Source organism: Thunnus albacares, chromosome 5 (genome assembly GCF_914725855.1).
Source record: "Thunnus albacares chromosome 5, fThuAlb1.1, whole genome shotgun sequence".
Taxonomy (NCBI): Eukaryota; Metazoa; Chordata; class Actinopteri; order Scombriformes; family Scombridae; genus Thunnus; species Thunnus albacares.
Window position 1 is genome coordinate 35,378,753 of NC_058110.1, and position 12,500 is coordinate 35,391,252.

General features: G+C 41.3%; 3 protein-coding genes across 7 annotated transcripts in view; 1 reads left to right on the forward strand and 2 right to left on the reverse strand.

Annotated features, from left to right (window-relative positions):
* Positions 1-12,500, forward strand: part of LOC122981768 (polymeric immunoglobulin receptor-like) — a 724,120-nt gene that overhangs the window by 183,677 nt on the left and 527,943 nt on the right. The window lies entirely within an intron of this gene.
* LOC122981723 overlaps positions 1-12,500 on the reverse strand; it is a 930,226-nt gene that overhangs the window by 39,496 nt on the left and 878,230 nt on the right. The gene's annotated exons all lie outside the window — the stretch shown is intronic.
* Positions 1-12,500, reverse strand: part of LOC122981739 (extracellular sulfatase Sulf-2-like) — a 92,104-nt gene that overhangs the window by 9,498 nt on the left and 70,106 nt on the right. For all 5 annotated transcript variants that reach the window (XM_044350456.1, XM_044350454.1, XM_044350453.1 and 2 more), the window contains exons 9-15: positions 12,080-12,230; positions 9,868-9,967; positions 9,671-9,746; positions 8,875-9,003; positions 6,527-6,583; positions 4,523-4,652; positions 1,880-2,108 (exon numbers count right to left, since the gene is read on the reverse strand). In XM_044350456.1, the coding sequence (XP_044206391.1) occupies positions 1,880-2,108; positions 4,523-4,652; positions 6,527-6,583; positions 8,875-9,003; positions 9,671-9,746; positions 9,868-9,967; positions 12,080-12,230 (872 nt within the window). The remainder of the gene's footprint in view (positions 1-1,879; positions 2,109-4,522; positions 4,653-6,526; positions 6,584-8,874; positions 9,004-9,670; positions 9,747-9,867; positions 9,968-12,079; positions 12,231-12,500) is intronic.

The window sequence follows — 12,500 nt, forward strand, 5'->3', positions numbered from 1 at the left end:
TCAATTAGCAGTGAAACACAAGGTGGCGTCATTAAACCAACTATAAACTGTCTAAAACCCAACGTTAACATTTTATCTGTTTATCTTTCTCACAAGTAAATTCTAATTTTGATCAGAATAAAAACACTCACACTGGTGATGAATGACATCATAATCATTCATCACATATTAACTGTTTATAGTGTGTGACAGTTGTCTTATTCTGTTTATGTTGTTTGTATTTATTTATGTAACAATGTTTATGCTGCCAAGAGTCAAGTCCAGTTCAGGGATGTACAGAGATCCCAGTATATGTATCTGTATCTGTATTTGAATAAAAGTGGAAATACACTTTTAATTTTAGAAAATTAAAGTGTTATAATAAGAATAAATGAGATGAGATAGAATTAGATCAGAAGAATAGATCAGATGTAGTAAAACTGGAGCAAAATCCTCCAAATGAAACTCTCCAGTGTTTGATCATGTGACTCCAGAACGACACGTAGCAGCGTTTTCTAATCTGGCGTCTCTATCAGCAGGACGACATCATCTGTCTGTGTTTTATAAAACCTTTAAACACATCATCTGTTAATCAATAATCATGTTTTATGATGTGACAACCAGGGATGTGCAGAGATCCCAGTATTTGTATTTGTATTTGAATAAAAGTGGAAAGAGGCTTAAAAATCCTGTTTTTGTTTTTATGACACTTTTAATTTGATATAATTAAAGTGTTATAATAAGTGTTCATGAATAAACTACCTTATGAAGTTGGTCCCCACACCGGGTCTCTAACTGGAGTCTCAGATCAGAGACGACTGCGCTGACTACTGAGATCAAACTTTACTCATCAGCTCGTTGCAGACAGACCTCTACCTATTTATACACCCAGAACACACAGACAGCACAGCCTGGAACATGTAGGGAAGAACTTCAGAGGTGATTATTGATTTGCACTTTTCATTTATTGCCTATTTTTTTTACAACCTAACTTTGTGTAAAGGAGAAGAGGAACAACAGGTTCTGGAGAGTCTCTTTGGAAACACTTTGCATGTGTCAGTAGCTCAGTTTTATCTCTGGAGAACATCCCCAACACATAACTGTTACAATATCTCTATGAAACTAATATAAAACCCACTATTTGTGCTTTGCTGAATAATGTATTTATATTCAGGCTCACCTCTAATCCAGTTTATCCAAACTGCAGCTGCTCGTATCTCCACTAGAACTAAAACCTTTGACCTTAAACAGCTTCACTGGCTCTAAACTTTCATCTCTGGTTCACACGACACTAAACTGAATAAACATTTTATCAGCCAGACTTCATTAACTGCTGAAGTTCCTACAGTACAGAACAGCCTGCCAGCTGATTACTGTTTTATAATGTTTGTATAATGTCTGCCTGTATCTATAACCAAACCAGATTATTACTGTTTTATTGTTTTATTACTCTGTGAATTGCTCCTGTGTGACACTTCACTCTATAAATAAACTGGACTTGACTCTCGGCCAGTTCTCTCACTCTGAGAAAGACATTTTAATAGAACAAAAGAAGAAGAAGATGAAGGAACCATCAGATCTTTGCCATTTTCATTATTTGATTATAAAAAATCACTGACAACTAATTGACTGATCACTGTAGTTCTAATCCCAACTGAACTGAGCAGTTTATCAATAACACGCTGACAGTGAATCCACGTTCTTCAGCCTCTGTTAGTGCTGCTGTTTCACCAGATTAGTGTTGCAGTTCTGACTTCAGACACTAGAGGTCAGCGACGCACCAGTAAAACCAGGACAGGACTGAGCTCTGAGCTCCAGTGAGAACCAGTCTAGTTCAAAACTTCTTTACATTGGTATAAAAATAAAAGTAACTAGACGTTTAAAAGTCTCCTCCACTCACTCTTCTTGGAGAAGAAAGGTTTCTTGTTGAACGGCCGCATGTTCAGAGGTCGGAGGTCACGGAGGTCACAGTTACAGGCCTCAGAGTTACGTTGGTACAGCTGAGACTTGATGCTGATCAGACGCTGCCGACCAGTCAGGTCCCTCTGAGGGTTCTTATCCCCGCCCCCTTCGTTCTTACACTTGAAGAGGCGGAGCTTCCCGGTGGCGTCCTCGACACACTGCCACTTCTACACACACACACACACACACACACACACACACACACAGTAATGAGAGGTCGTTCAGCAAAACAAGTTTAACTTTCTTTAAGTTGATTCTATTTAAATGAAGGAGAAATTATCTCAAGATGAATCTAGTAGCAGTGACGCTGTAAGTTCTCCAGTCTGTTAAAACTCACCGACTTATGACACGTTGTCTTTAGTTGTGAGAGTCTTTAGTCTTTTTAAAGTCTTCCAGTGTTTGGTTGACATAAGTTGCTCTGCTGTTCTTTAACCCTCCTGTTGTCCTCGGGTCAAATTTGACCCGTTTCCAAATGTTTTTACATCAGAAATATGGATTTCTTTCATCTAATTGCCTGAAAATCACATGAATGGATACAAAAACGAGGTATAATTTCATGTAAAAGAGGTCTGTTGTGTCGTGTAAAACTTGTGGTAATGAGATGGGATAAGTTAGATAAAAAGATGTAACACAGTTTTGGGTGATAATTTATACTTTATGCTTTATAAACAGTCAAATCAGACAAAATTGACCCGCGAGGACAAAAGTTGGTGGACGGGAAGACAACAGGAAGTTTAAGGTGGACGAGCTTCTGTCTCAGTGTGTTTCTAAACATCGAGGAGACACTACGGCCGGACTCTGAAGGACAGGGGACACAACAATGTGCACATGTTGGACGGAGAAGACTCGTCCATTTTAACTGTTTAAATTTAAATTTCTGTAGATTAATGTCTCAAACAGGCAGTTTGGCTCCGTTCAACATCACTGCTCTTGATGCTCAGCTTTGTTTAGTCGGATCTCACAGATTTAACTGATCCGTGAGCTGAAGATCGACAAGAAGATCAACAGAGAGGGATGATGACGAGAGGCTGCGCTAGCGTACATGTCCGGGAGTATTTGAGCGGAGGTCAGACAGATGATGAGGATGAAAACGAGAAGACGACATGTTTACTGTCAGCGGACTGTGAGGCGCTGAACGATGACGACAGGCGATATGTGGAGAGAAGTTTAAAAAAACCACATGAAGTCTGATCTGATCTGTATGTTCTGACACGTTCACGCGTCCAGAGATCAGATATGAACAGATCCAGGACCACATATGACGTCCAGATCTGATATGAAAAAATCAGATCTGAAAATCTGACCGGCAGGTGGACTACGTGGTTCACATGTGACCTTGACGACCCCGCAGACCCCTAAACCAGCCAGAACCACAGGAGCCTTTTGGATGAAACAATCTTTGACTTTTGGATGAACTCTGACCTTCAGTTAGAAAATCCTCATCCTCCTCGTTAACTGTCAGCTTTCGTTGTATTTTCACTCTGCAGTTGTTCATTAACAGCAGCTCTACTGCATTTAGTCACTCGCAGTTATTAAAGAGTGACAAATGCCTGAATTGTTAATTACACACATGCACGTACACACACACACACACACACACACATACACACACACACACACACACACACACACACAGAGTTTTCTACAGGCTGTTTATCAGAGCGATCCAGCAGCCGGCAGACACTGTTGCTAAGAGACTAATCAACTGGCTAAAGGGATTTTTCGACAAGTGTAATTAACCTCAAACAAGCATGAACACACACACACACACACACACACACACACACACACACACACACACACACACACATATACGGGGCTCTCTGAACGTCTTAGAGAAAAGTTTCTCGCTGCATCTCGATTCTCTTCACGTCTGTTCTCTTTGATTCTTCTCATTGTGTTCTGCTGCTTCTAGTCATTACTGTTTTGTTATTGTTATCGGTCTGTTTTGCAGGAGATGACATCTGGTTTTCATCTCTCTGACAGAAGTCTCTTACTGCTCTACCCTGATTCCTTCTGTCTGTGTTTGTTTATTGCAGCAGTAGCCACCTCGGCCTCTCCTGCATTTATTCCAAAATGGTTCTTTGAGGAGTTTTTTTGAGCAGAAAGCGTCTGAACAAATGCTTTTTATTTAAGGCCACATGGTATGGAAAATATGCCATCTGTGAACACCAACACTGTAGTTTATTCTGACTCACTACAGCAGCAAATGTGCATCAATCCGCCGCTGAAAATAGTTCAGTCACCAGACTCAGCGTCCTCTGATAAACCTGGAGCTGCAACAGGAAATAAACTTGGACCCATCTGGACTGATGATACGATATCTGACACTATGAAATGATCTATTGAGCTTTGTGAGGCAATTTGTGATCTAGCTTCTCAAAGTTTTATTAGACTACAAGCCCAAAACTCAGCATGGAGCCGAACCTGGGTGATAGATAAACTGGGCCACTCCTCTGCACTGGGAAAAGTGTTTTTTGGGGGAGTAACAGAATCCTGTAAAGTGGGATCAGGAGTAAAGTAACAGGACTCACAAATGAACTTTAACCCTCTGGTTCCTGTGCTGCATGTGTTACTGTACCTGTCCGGTCTGCTGACAGGGCGTCTGGTACTCGGCTCGCTGACAGAGGTCTTTCACTCGTTGGTGTTTGGGCAGGAAGTTCTCCTCCTGCGACACCTCCTTCCCCTCAACGCGCTGGTGCAGGAGCTTCCTGTTGACCAACACATCCTCATAATTAAACAACAGTATAGGTCTAAAATTCAGCAAAAAAAAAACAACCTGTAGTTACATTTTACGCCACCTAGAGGTCGTAGTGATGTACTGCAGAACGCCACTGTTAAAAAATGATGATGTTTTATGATGTAACGACGTGGTTCAGGTCTGGTTGGTTTTAGGGGAAAGATGATGGTTTGGGTTAAAATGATCACTTGAAATATGGTTTATACTTCAACCTTCATCGTCATGGCAACAGTAAACATCATGTTAACATTATGGTTGTTAAAAAAACTTCCCATCTCACATCGAACTATTGATCCATCCGCCGTCCTGCTAATGAGGCAAAATCATCTATTCAAGTTTCCTTATGCTGACGTCACGTTACTATGGCAACTAGATGGCGTAAACGTAACTATAGCTTTAAGTTGTTGACACTCGACTTTACGATTTTAGACCTTTACTGTCATTTTTCATGTGATGACGGGCTGTTAACAGGCCAGTCGGAGCAGTTTCCAGTCACATCACTGGTTCCAGTAACAGTACCGTGGAAACCAGTGAAAAGTAGCATCTTCTCTTTATCTGAATGTGAAGCTTAAAGTTTCTCATCTGAATCAAGTGACAGCAGTGTTAAAGAATCCGTAGTTGTACACAAGATAAATAACGTCTGACTGTAAAACATTCGTCAGAGTTTAACGACTGATTCCACCAACTGTAGTTAACATAACTGTGTGAAGTTCTGCTGTATAATGAGAGATAATTACAGACATTCTGGGTTCATTTTCTTTCTGTTTTACCTCTAAATAAACCAGTTTCCATAATCTGGACAAACTGTTTGTGTTTGTTTACAACCTGACTGCTCCCTTAACTGTTCATCTCAGCTGTTAAACTCGGTGAATGCAAAGTTATTATTTGTTTTCAAATTTGTTTTCCAGAAATCCAAAAACCACATGTGCCCCTGAATGTATCACATGTTGAAGCACATGTGAAACACTACTTCACATGTGACTTATCACATGTGAAGTAGTGTTTCACATGTGCTTTTTTTGTAAGAGAAACTACAAAACCTGAACCCAACTTTTAATACATTGGAATAATCCTTGAAGGTTTGAACATCAGTCAACAGTAACGTCTTGTTGTTGGCTTCGGTGTTGTAGACGAAGCTTTATCTCACGTGTACGTCTACGTATAAAACTGTGATACTTTTAATGGATTTGAGGTTTTAATTGCTTTAAGAAATCTGTTTGCGAGATCCTGTCGAACCAGTAACATGTTGAAAATATGTTCATCAAATACCATTAAAATAAAGTTTTAATCTACAAAATTGAAACTTTTAAACTAAATTTTGTCCCGTTTTAACGGTTCTGTGCTGTTTATCAGCTGCGAACAGTAAACTTTAACGTTGGATTGAACAGAAAGTAAAAGTCACAAGCTTCTGCTCCATGAAATCAGTTTAACCTCCATAAAGCTCCATTAGATCCTCATGTTCTGATCACATGATGAGCTGCAAGCAGACAAAGGACCAACCAGTGATCTCTGACTAGCGTTACGTTTTCCTGGCTGAAATTAAAACTTTTTACAGCATCATGTGTTTCAGATTTATATGAAATGATGCATTTTATTCTGATCACAATGACAGAAATCATTTGATGGAGTTTGATGATTGAAGGTATTTTCTGGACCGCGGAGGCGACGTTCATGTTTTAAGACTGAAACATCATAAATATCTTCACTTCCACTCTGACGTCGCAGGAACGGAGGCCACGCTTGAGAATATAACACATAAATCAATATCATACCCACAGAGAATACTGGTCTCTGATTGGCTGCAGGATATCTGGTCAGTTAGAACGTAAAGAATATTTATTTTACCCTCTTTCCACCAGGAACGAGTCTCTCCAAACCTTCGACTTCTTGTTCACCTGAAACCTGAAAATAAAAACACATCAGTGGAGTCATTCAGTGATTCCTGACACCCTCCTCTTCCTCCTCCTCCTCCTCCTCCTCCTCCTCCTCCTCCTCCTCCTCCTCTTCCTCCTCCTCCTCCTCTCCTCCTCCTCCTCCTCCTCCTCCTCTTCCTCCTCCTCCTCCTCCTCCTCCTCCTCCTCCTCCTCCTCCTCCTCCTCTCCTCTTCCTCCTCCTCCTCCTCTCCTCTTCCTCCTCTTCCTCTCCTCCTCCTCCTGATGTAATCTTACAGGTTAACAGGAGTCAGATGAAGGTTTCATTGTAAAGTCACTGAGTTCATTTCAGCTCAAATCAAGAATTACACACATTTATAATATGATATTCATAACACACTCCGTCCTCCCAGTTAAACCAGCGCCTCCATCTGCTTTCTATTCTGGGATGTTTGTAACTTTAACTTTTAGGAATAATATTTTGATTTTTCTGCTGCGGCTAGAAGAACGCAGTGGAAACAAAGTGCTGAAAACTGTCACGGAAACACGAGAATGTGCAGAAGTGAACACGCAAAGCTGCAGAAACACGTTTGAAATGTTTGACTAACGTTCCTTTAAGGTTCAGTAGATGTTTCCAGCTTTCAGCAGGAAGTCGTGTGTTTAACAGCCCGTCGTCGGACCTCCTGACCTTTTATCTTTGCCTTTGTTGATATTTTATCATAATAAATATTAATAGAAAATTCATATCCCTTCAAGAAAGAGCAGATGGCTCCTTGTGCTGCTGAACTTCGGCGCATCCAGGTGTTTAAATGAGGCTGTTACAGCTGAGAGACGTTCAGATGATTTACATCCTCTGACCTCCACCAGCTGCTCCATAACAATCACCAAGATCCTTCACCGAAGACGGTTGTTGGATAAAATGTTTCAGCGTTTCAATAATGAATAAGGATTATAAGAACTAAATCTGCACACGCAGAAAGGAAACACTGACAGTAGATTTGTTCCACGCTTTTATTTGCATTTTTAATTTGTGCATGAATAAACACTCGGCTGAGGTGGAAATCAATAAAAGCAAGACGCAGACTGAGTGAATAAACGATGACGTCACATGAATCATGTGACTGAAACGTCACTGAAGAGCTGATGATGAGGAGACCGTAACCTTCCTCACATCAAACATGATGTTTTCCATCGTTTGAGCTTTGACGGACGCTCTTTTAATGACGTCATCTCGTTGTTTTCTCTTCTTCTTCTGCAGCGGTTTAACGGCGCCGACTGGAGAATTAGCAGCAGATGAACATGTAGGTTAAATCTGAGCAGCAACCTGCGGCTGTGAAATGAAGCCAAACTGCAGTTCTTTGAACGACCACTTGAGGCTCCAAAAGCGAGTCAATCCCCATAGACCTCCATGTTAACATGTGAAATAAACATGTTTACAGTCTGGTACAAACAACGGTTTTGGTCTCTGTAGCTAATTTCCTCTTTCATGACAACTGTACGTTTTTATAACTCACCTGTTTAAGTTTTATTAAGTCGTAAAGTTCTGCATAATGAAGGACATGGCTGCTTTGAGTGACAGGTCCGCCGGCCGCTAGGTGGCTTGTTTCAGCCATTCGGCCCGCCTCTTTGCCTATTTTTGATTGGCTGGGAGTTAGACAGCGACGGCCGGAGCGGCTCACTTTGAGCTTCAAAACCGCTCTTCAGAAACCAACGAGTGACGTCACGGTAACTACGTCCATATTTTAATACAGTCTGTGATTTTCTCTTAAAAAAACGGCTTAAAATAAATCAATCAATTATCAAAATAGTCGGCAATCGATTAATCGACTAATCATTGCAGCTCTAGTTTAATGCTTTTAAGTTTGATTTTTCATTAGTATGAGAAACAATGTGTGTGTGTGTGTGTGTGTGTGTGTGTGTGTGTGTGTGTGTATGTGTGTGTGTGTGTGTGTGTTTGTGTGTGTGCGTGTGTGTGTGTGCATGTGTGTGTGCGTGTGTGCGTGCGTGTGCATGTGTGTGTGTGTATGTGTGTGTGTGTGTGTGTGTGTGTGTGTGTGTGTGTGTGTGTGTGTGTGTGTATGTGTGCGTGTGTGTGTGTGTGTGTGTGTGTGTGTGTGTGTGTATGTGTGCGTGTGTGTGTGTGTGTGTGTGTTTGTGTGTGTGCGTGTGTGTGTGTGCATGTGTGTGTGCGTGTGTGCGTGCGTGTGCATGTGTGTGTGTGTATGTGTGTGTGTGTGTGTGTGTGTGTGTGTGTGTGTGTGTGTGTGTGTGTGTGTATGTGTGCGTGTGTGTGTGTGTGTGTGTGTGTGTGTGTGTGTGTACCTGTTGGCAGGTTTGTCAGTGTCCAGTAGAGACAGTATCGACTTTCCGTCCATATCTGGCGGCGTGTCGAGGCCGGCGATGTCCAGGATGGTTGGAGCCAGATCGATGTTCAGGACGATGTGAGGGTTACTAATGCACACACACACACACACACACACACACACACACACACACACACACACACACACACACACACACACACACACACACACATACACACAGACACACAAGCCCGTATTATTCCAGCTGTAGACACACTGACTCTGTGTGTTTGTCTTAACTGAATAAATCAAAGTAAAGAAACATGTGATATTTGCAGTAAAGGGTTTAAAATGAATCAACGAGGGTTCAGGTGATCAGGTGATCAGGTGATCAGGTGATCAGGTGATCAGGTGATCAGGTGATCAGTCTATATTCGGAGCTGCAGGTGCGGCATAAAGATTGAAATTGTGTCGTAAACTAAAAGTGTTTCATCATGTGATCGTGTGTGAAGGAAACGCAGCTCTGCAGCCTGAACTCATGATCACCTCGTGGAACAGCTCTGAGTACGATAATCTACTTTACCAGGAACACACACACACACACACACACGCACACACACACACACACACACACACACACACACACACACACACAGATCCAGTACATAACTAGATGAGGGAGTCCTCGTCACTCTCTCTTCATTCTGCTGCCTCTGATCCACAGACTTCTTAAAGCTGTGTGTGTGTGTGTGTGTGTGTGTGTGTGTGTGTGTGTGTGTGTGTGTGTGTGTGTGTGTGTGTGTGTGTGTGTTTACATGCTGCCTTGCTCCACGTTGGGTCCTCTGATGTAGAAGGGAACTCTGATGTCAAACTCGTACGGCATGGATTTACCTGCACACACACACACACACACACACGCACACACATTGACAGGTGATCAATAATCAATAGAGGACGACACACATGTCGAGTGAAATGATTCGTTCGCTCTTTCGGTTTTTTGATTTCTAACCTTTAACGAGGCCGAACTGTCCGATGTGGTATCCGTGGTCGGACGTGTAGATGATGTAGGTGTTTTCCAGCTCGCCCGTCTCCACCAGCATGTCGTACAGCTGACGGACGGAAGAGAAGCATTAATTCATTCATTCATTATAGATTATTGATTTGTTTTTATGAAAGAGAACACGGAGTTCTTTATATTGTTGGTTGTGTTTCACCAGCTGAATGTTTGAACTGAAAACTTTGTCATTTATTTATTTGTTTATTTATGTGTAGCTTGATGGCAAAGTTGTGTTTCTATCATGAAACTACAAGTTCAGTCTTTATCGTCCTTCATGAGATGTGATTCTATGTGTTTAAACACTGAAGAAGAAGAAGAAGGTCGACTGGAGGTCAGATATTTAATAAGATCTTTTTAATTAGTTTTTTTTTACATTTTAGATCAATTAATATTCATCTCTGAGGCTCCTGTTTATCTACAAGTGTGCAAAAACAGACTCAACCGCCAGTAAAACTGAAAAAACTGAAACATAAACATATGAACAAGTTAAAAACACATAAAGACGGCAGGACAATAAGATAGAGGATGTATTTTAGTGACTACAGGGTTTGTTTGTTTGTTTGTTTGTTTGTTTAGATCCTCATCAGCTGTTTTATAATGTCTAAACTCTTTCTACATACAAACGTACACAAACAACATCTGACTCAAAGTCTATTTCTACATAAGACATTAATACATAATATCATCACCAATCAGCAACTTAATCCAGTAAAGTGGGACGAATAGAACTACATTAAAGAACAAGTTCCCAGTGTTCCCAGTGTTCCCAGTGTTCCCAGTGTTCCCAGTGTGTTAAAGCAGCAGTCAGGTGTCTGTAACTGGATATTAAAAGATCCTTCAGATGTGTTTTAATGGAAGTGATGGAGGATAAAACCCACAGTGTGTCCACTAGGGGTCTGCTTGAATACAAATACATTATTCTGTAAAGCACAAATAGTGAGTTTGTGTTTTTTTTACGAATATTTGTTTCATACAAATATTTTTAAAATTATTTGTTTTTGGGAAGAAAAAAAACAAACATGTCAAACAGCAGCGAGCAGGTCGGTTCTAGTCTCTGTCTATCAGCAGGTCACATCCACCTGCTACATGACGCGTATTTCTTCATTTGGACGTCACTTCAATTTTCATCAGTTTTCTAAAATTATACGCAGAATAAACACAAAAACAGGATTTTTAAGCTTCTGTTCACTTTCATTCGAATACAAATAATTTTGCTGCCTCGACAAATACAAATACTGAACTGTCTGCACGTCCCTAGTTTACACACAGTCATTTAAAGCTTCTATTCAGCTTCAGCAGTCTGAGTTAGTCATATCAAGTGGATATCTGACACATTTACAGTCTTTTTAGCATCAAATTCCCTCTTTGTGTTTCCTCGGACAGTGTTTCCCTGTTGAGCTGCAGGTGGAAGTATAGTAACAAAAAGAGGAACTTTGGCACTAAAAAGACTGTAACGTTGAAAGATATCTACTTGATTTGACTCATTTGGACGCTGAAGCTTCATATTAGCTTCTGACTGTGGATTTTGTCCTCCATCACTTCCATTGTAAGGTCATTATGAAGGGATCTTCTAATGGTCAGTATGAACAGGAGGAATGATTACAGCAAGAAACACACTGACTGTTGGTTTAAGACACACATGATAAACTGTGAACTCATCCTTTAAGCTACACTATGTATTTTGCTTCCACTGCTTGATAACTGACTGTTTCCCCCTCAGACGATTTAATAACTTTAATAATGTCTGTCAGAACCAAACAACAGGAAAAGTATTTCTGGGCTTTTTGTTATATAGTAGATATTTCTTATCTGTGTTTTACTCTGAACCAACACAAACAAACTAAATGTCTGGATCTATTTTAAAACTCCTCACTGAAGGCTGCAGATCAAACATGATCACGACTAACGGAGCTCAGCAGAAGCGACTCATTCATTCTCTCTCTCGGCTGCTCCTGCTCTCCTATCAGCTGATTAGGGGGGGGGCGTTACTCCTCGTTAACGAATCAGATTCCTGCATGGTTTCTATCAGCCTATCACGTCTTAGCTGCCCAAACTTTAAATCAGTTCTTCTCTCCGTCGCTGTCCCTCCTCCACCCTCCTCATCATCATCATCCAGATCCCAATATTCCCATATTCATCACCACCACCAGTGTGTTTTATCCACCTTTTCCATGCTGTCGTCCACCGACAGCAGCGTCTGCAGCCGTTTCCTCTGCAGCACGTTGGTGAACTCCATGTGGATGGGCTTCATGGCGCCGGTGTAACGCATGATCCAGTGCTTGTCTGGGTTGGGAGCGTAGTTATAACTGGGAGTACTGGGAGAGACACAGACAGAGAGAGAGAGAGAGAGAGAGAGAGAGAACGTCACTTCCATTGTAAGACGTGACCTGCAGTGTGCAGATAAACGTGAACTCAGGATAAATATCACATGTTTGGAGGCTGGAGGACACTTCCTGCTGTGTGTGTGGAGTAATGACAGCAGATGCTTCTGTACATTAATTACACTCTCTCTCCCGCTGAGCGAGCAGAGGATGTTCCTTCACTGTGTTCTGTGTGGATAATGAATGACTCCCATCAGCCAGCTC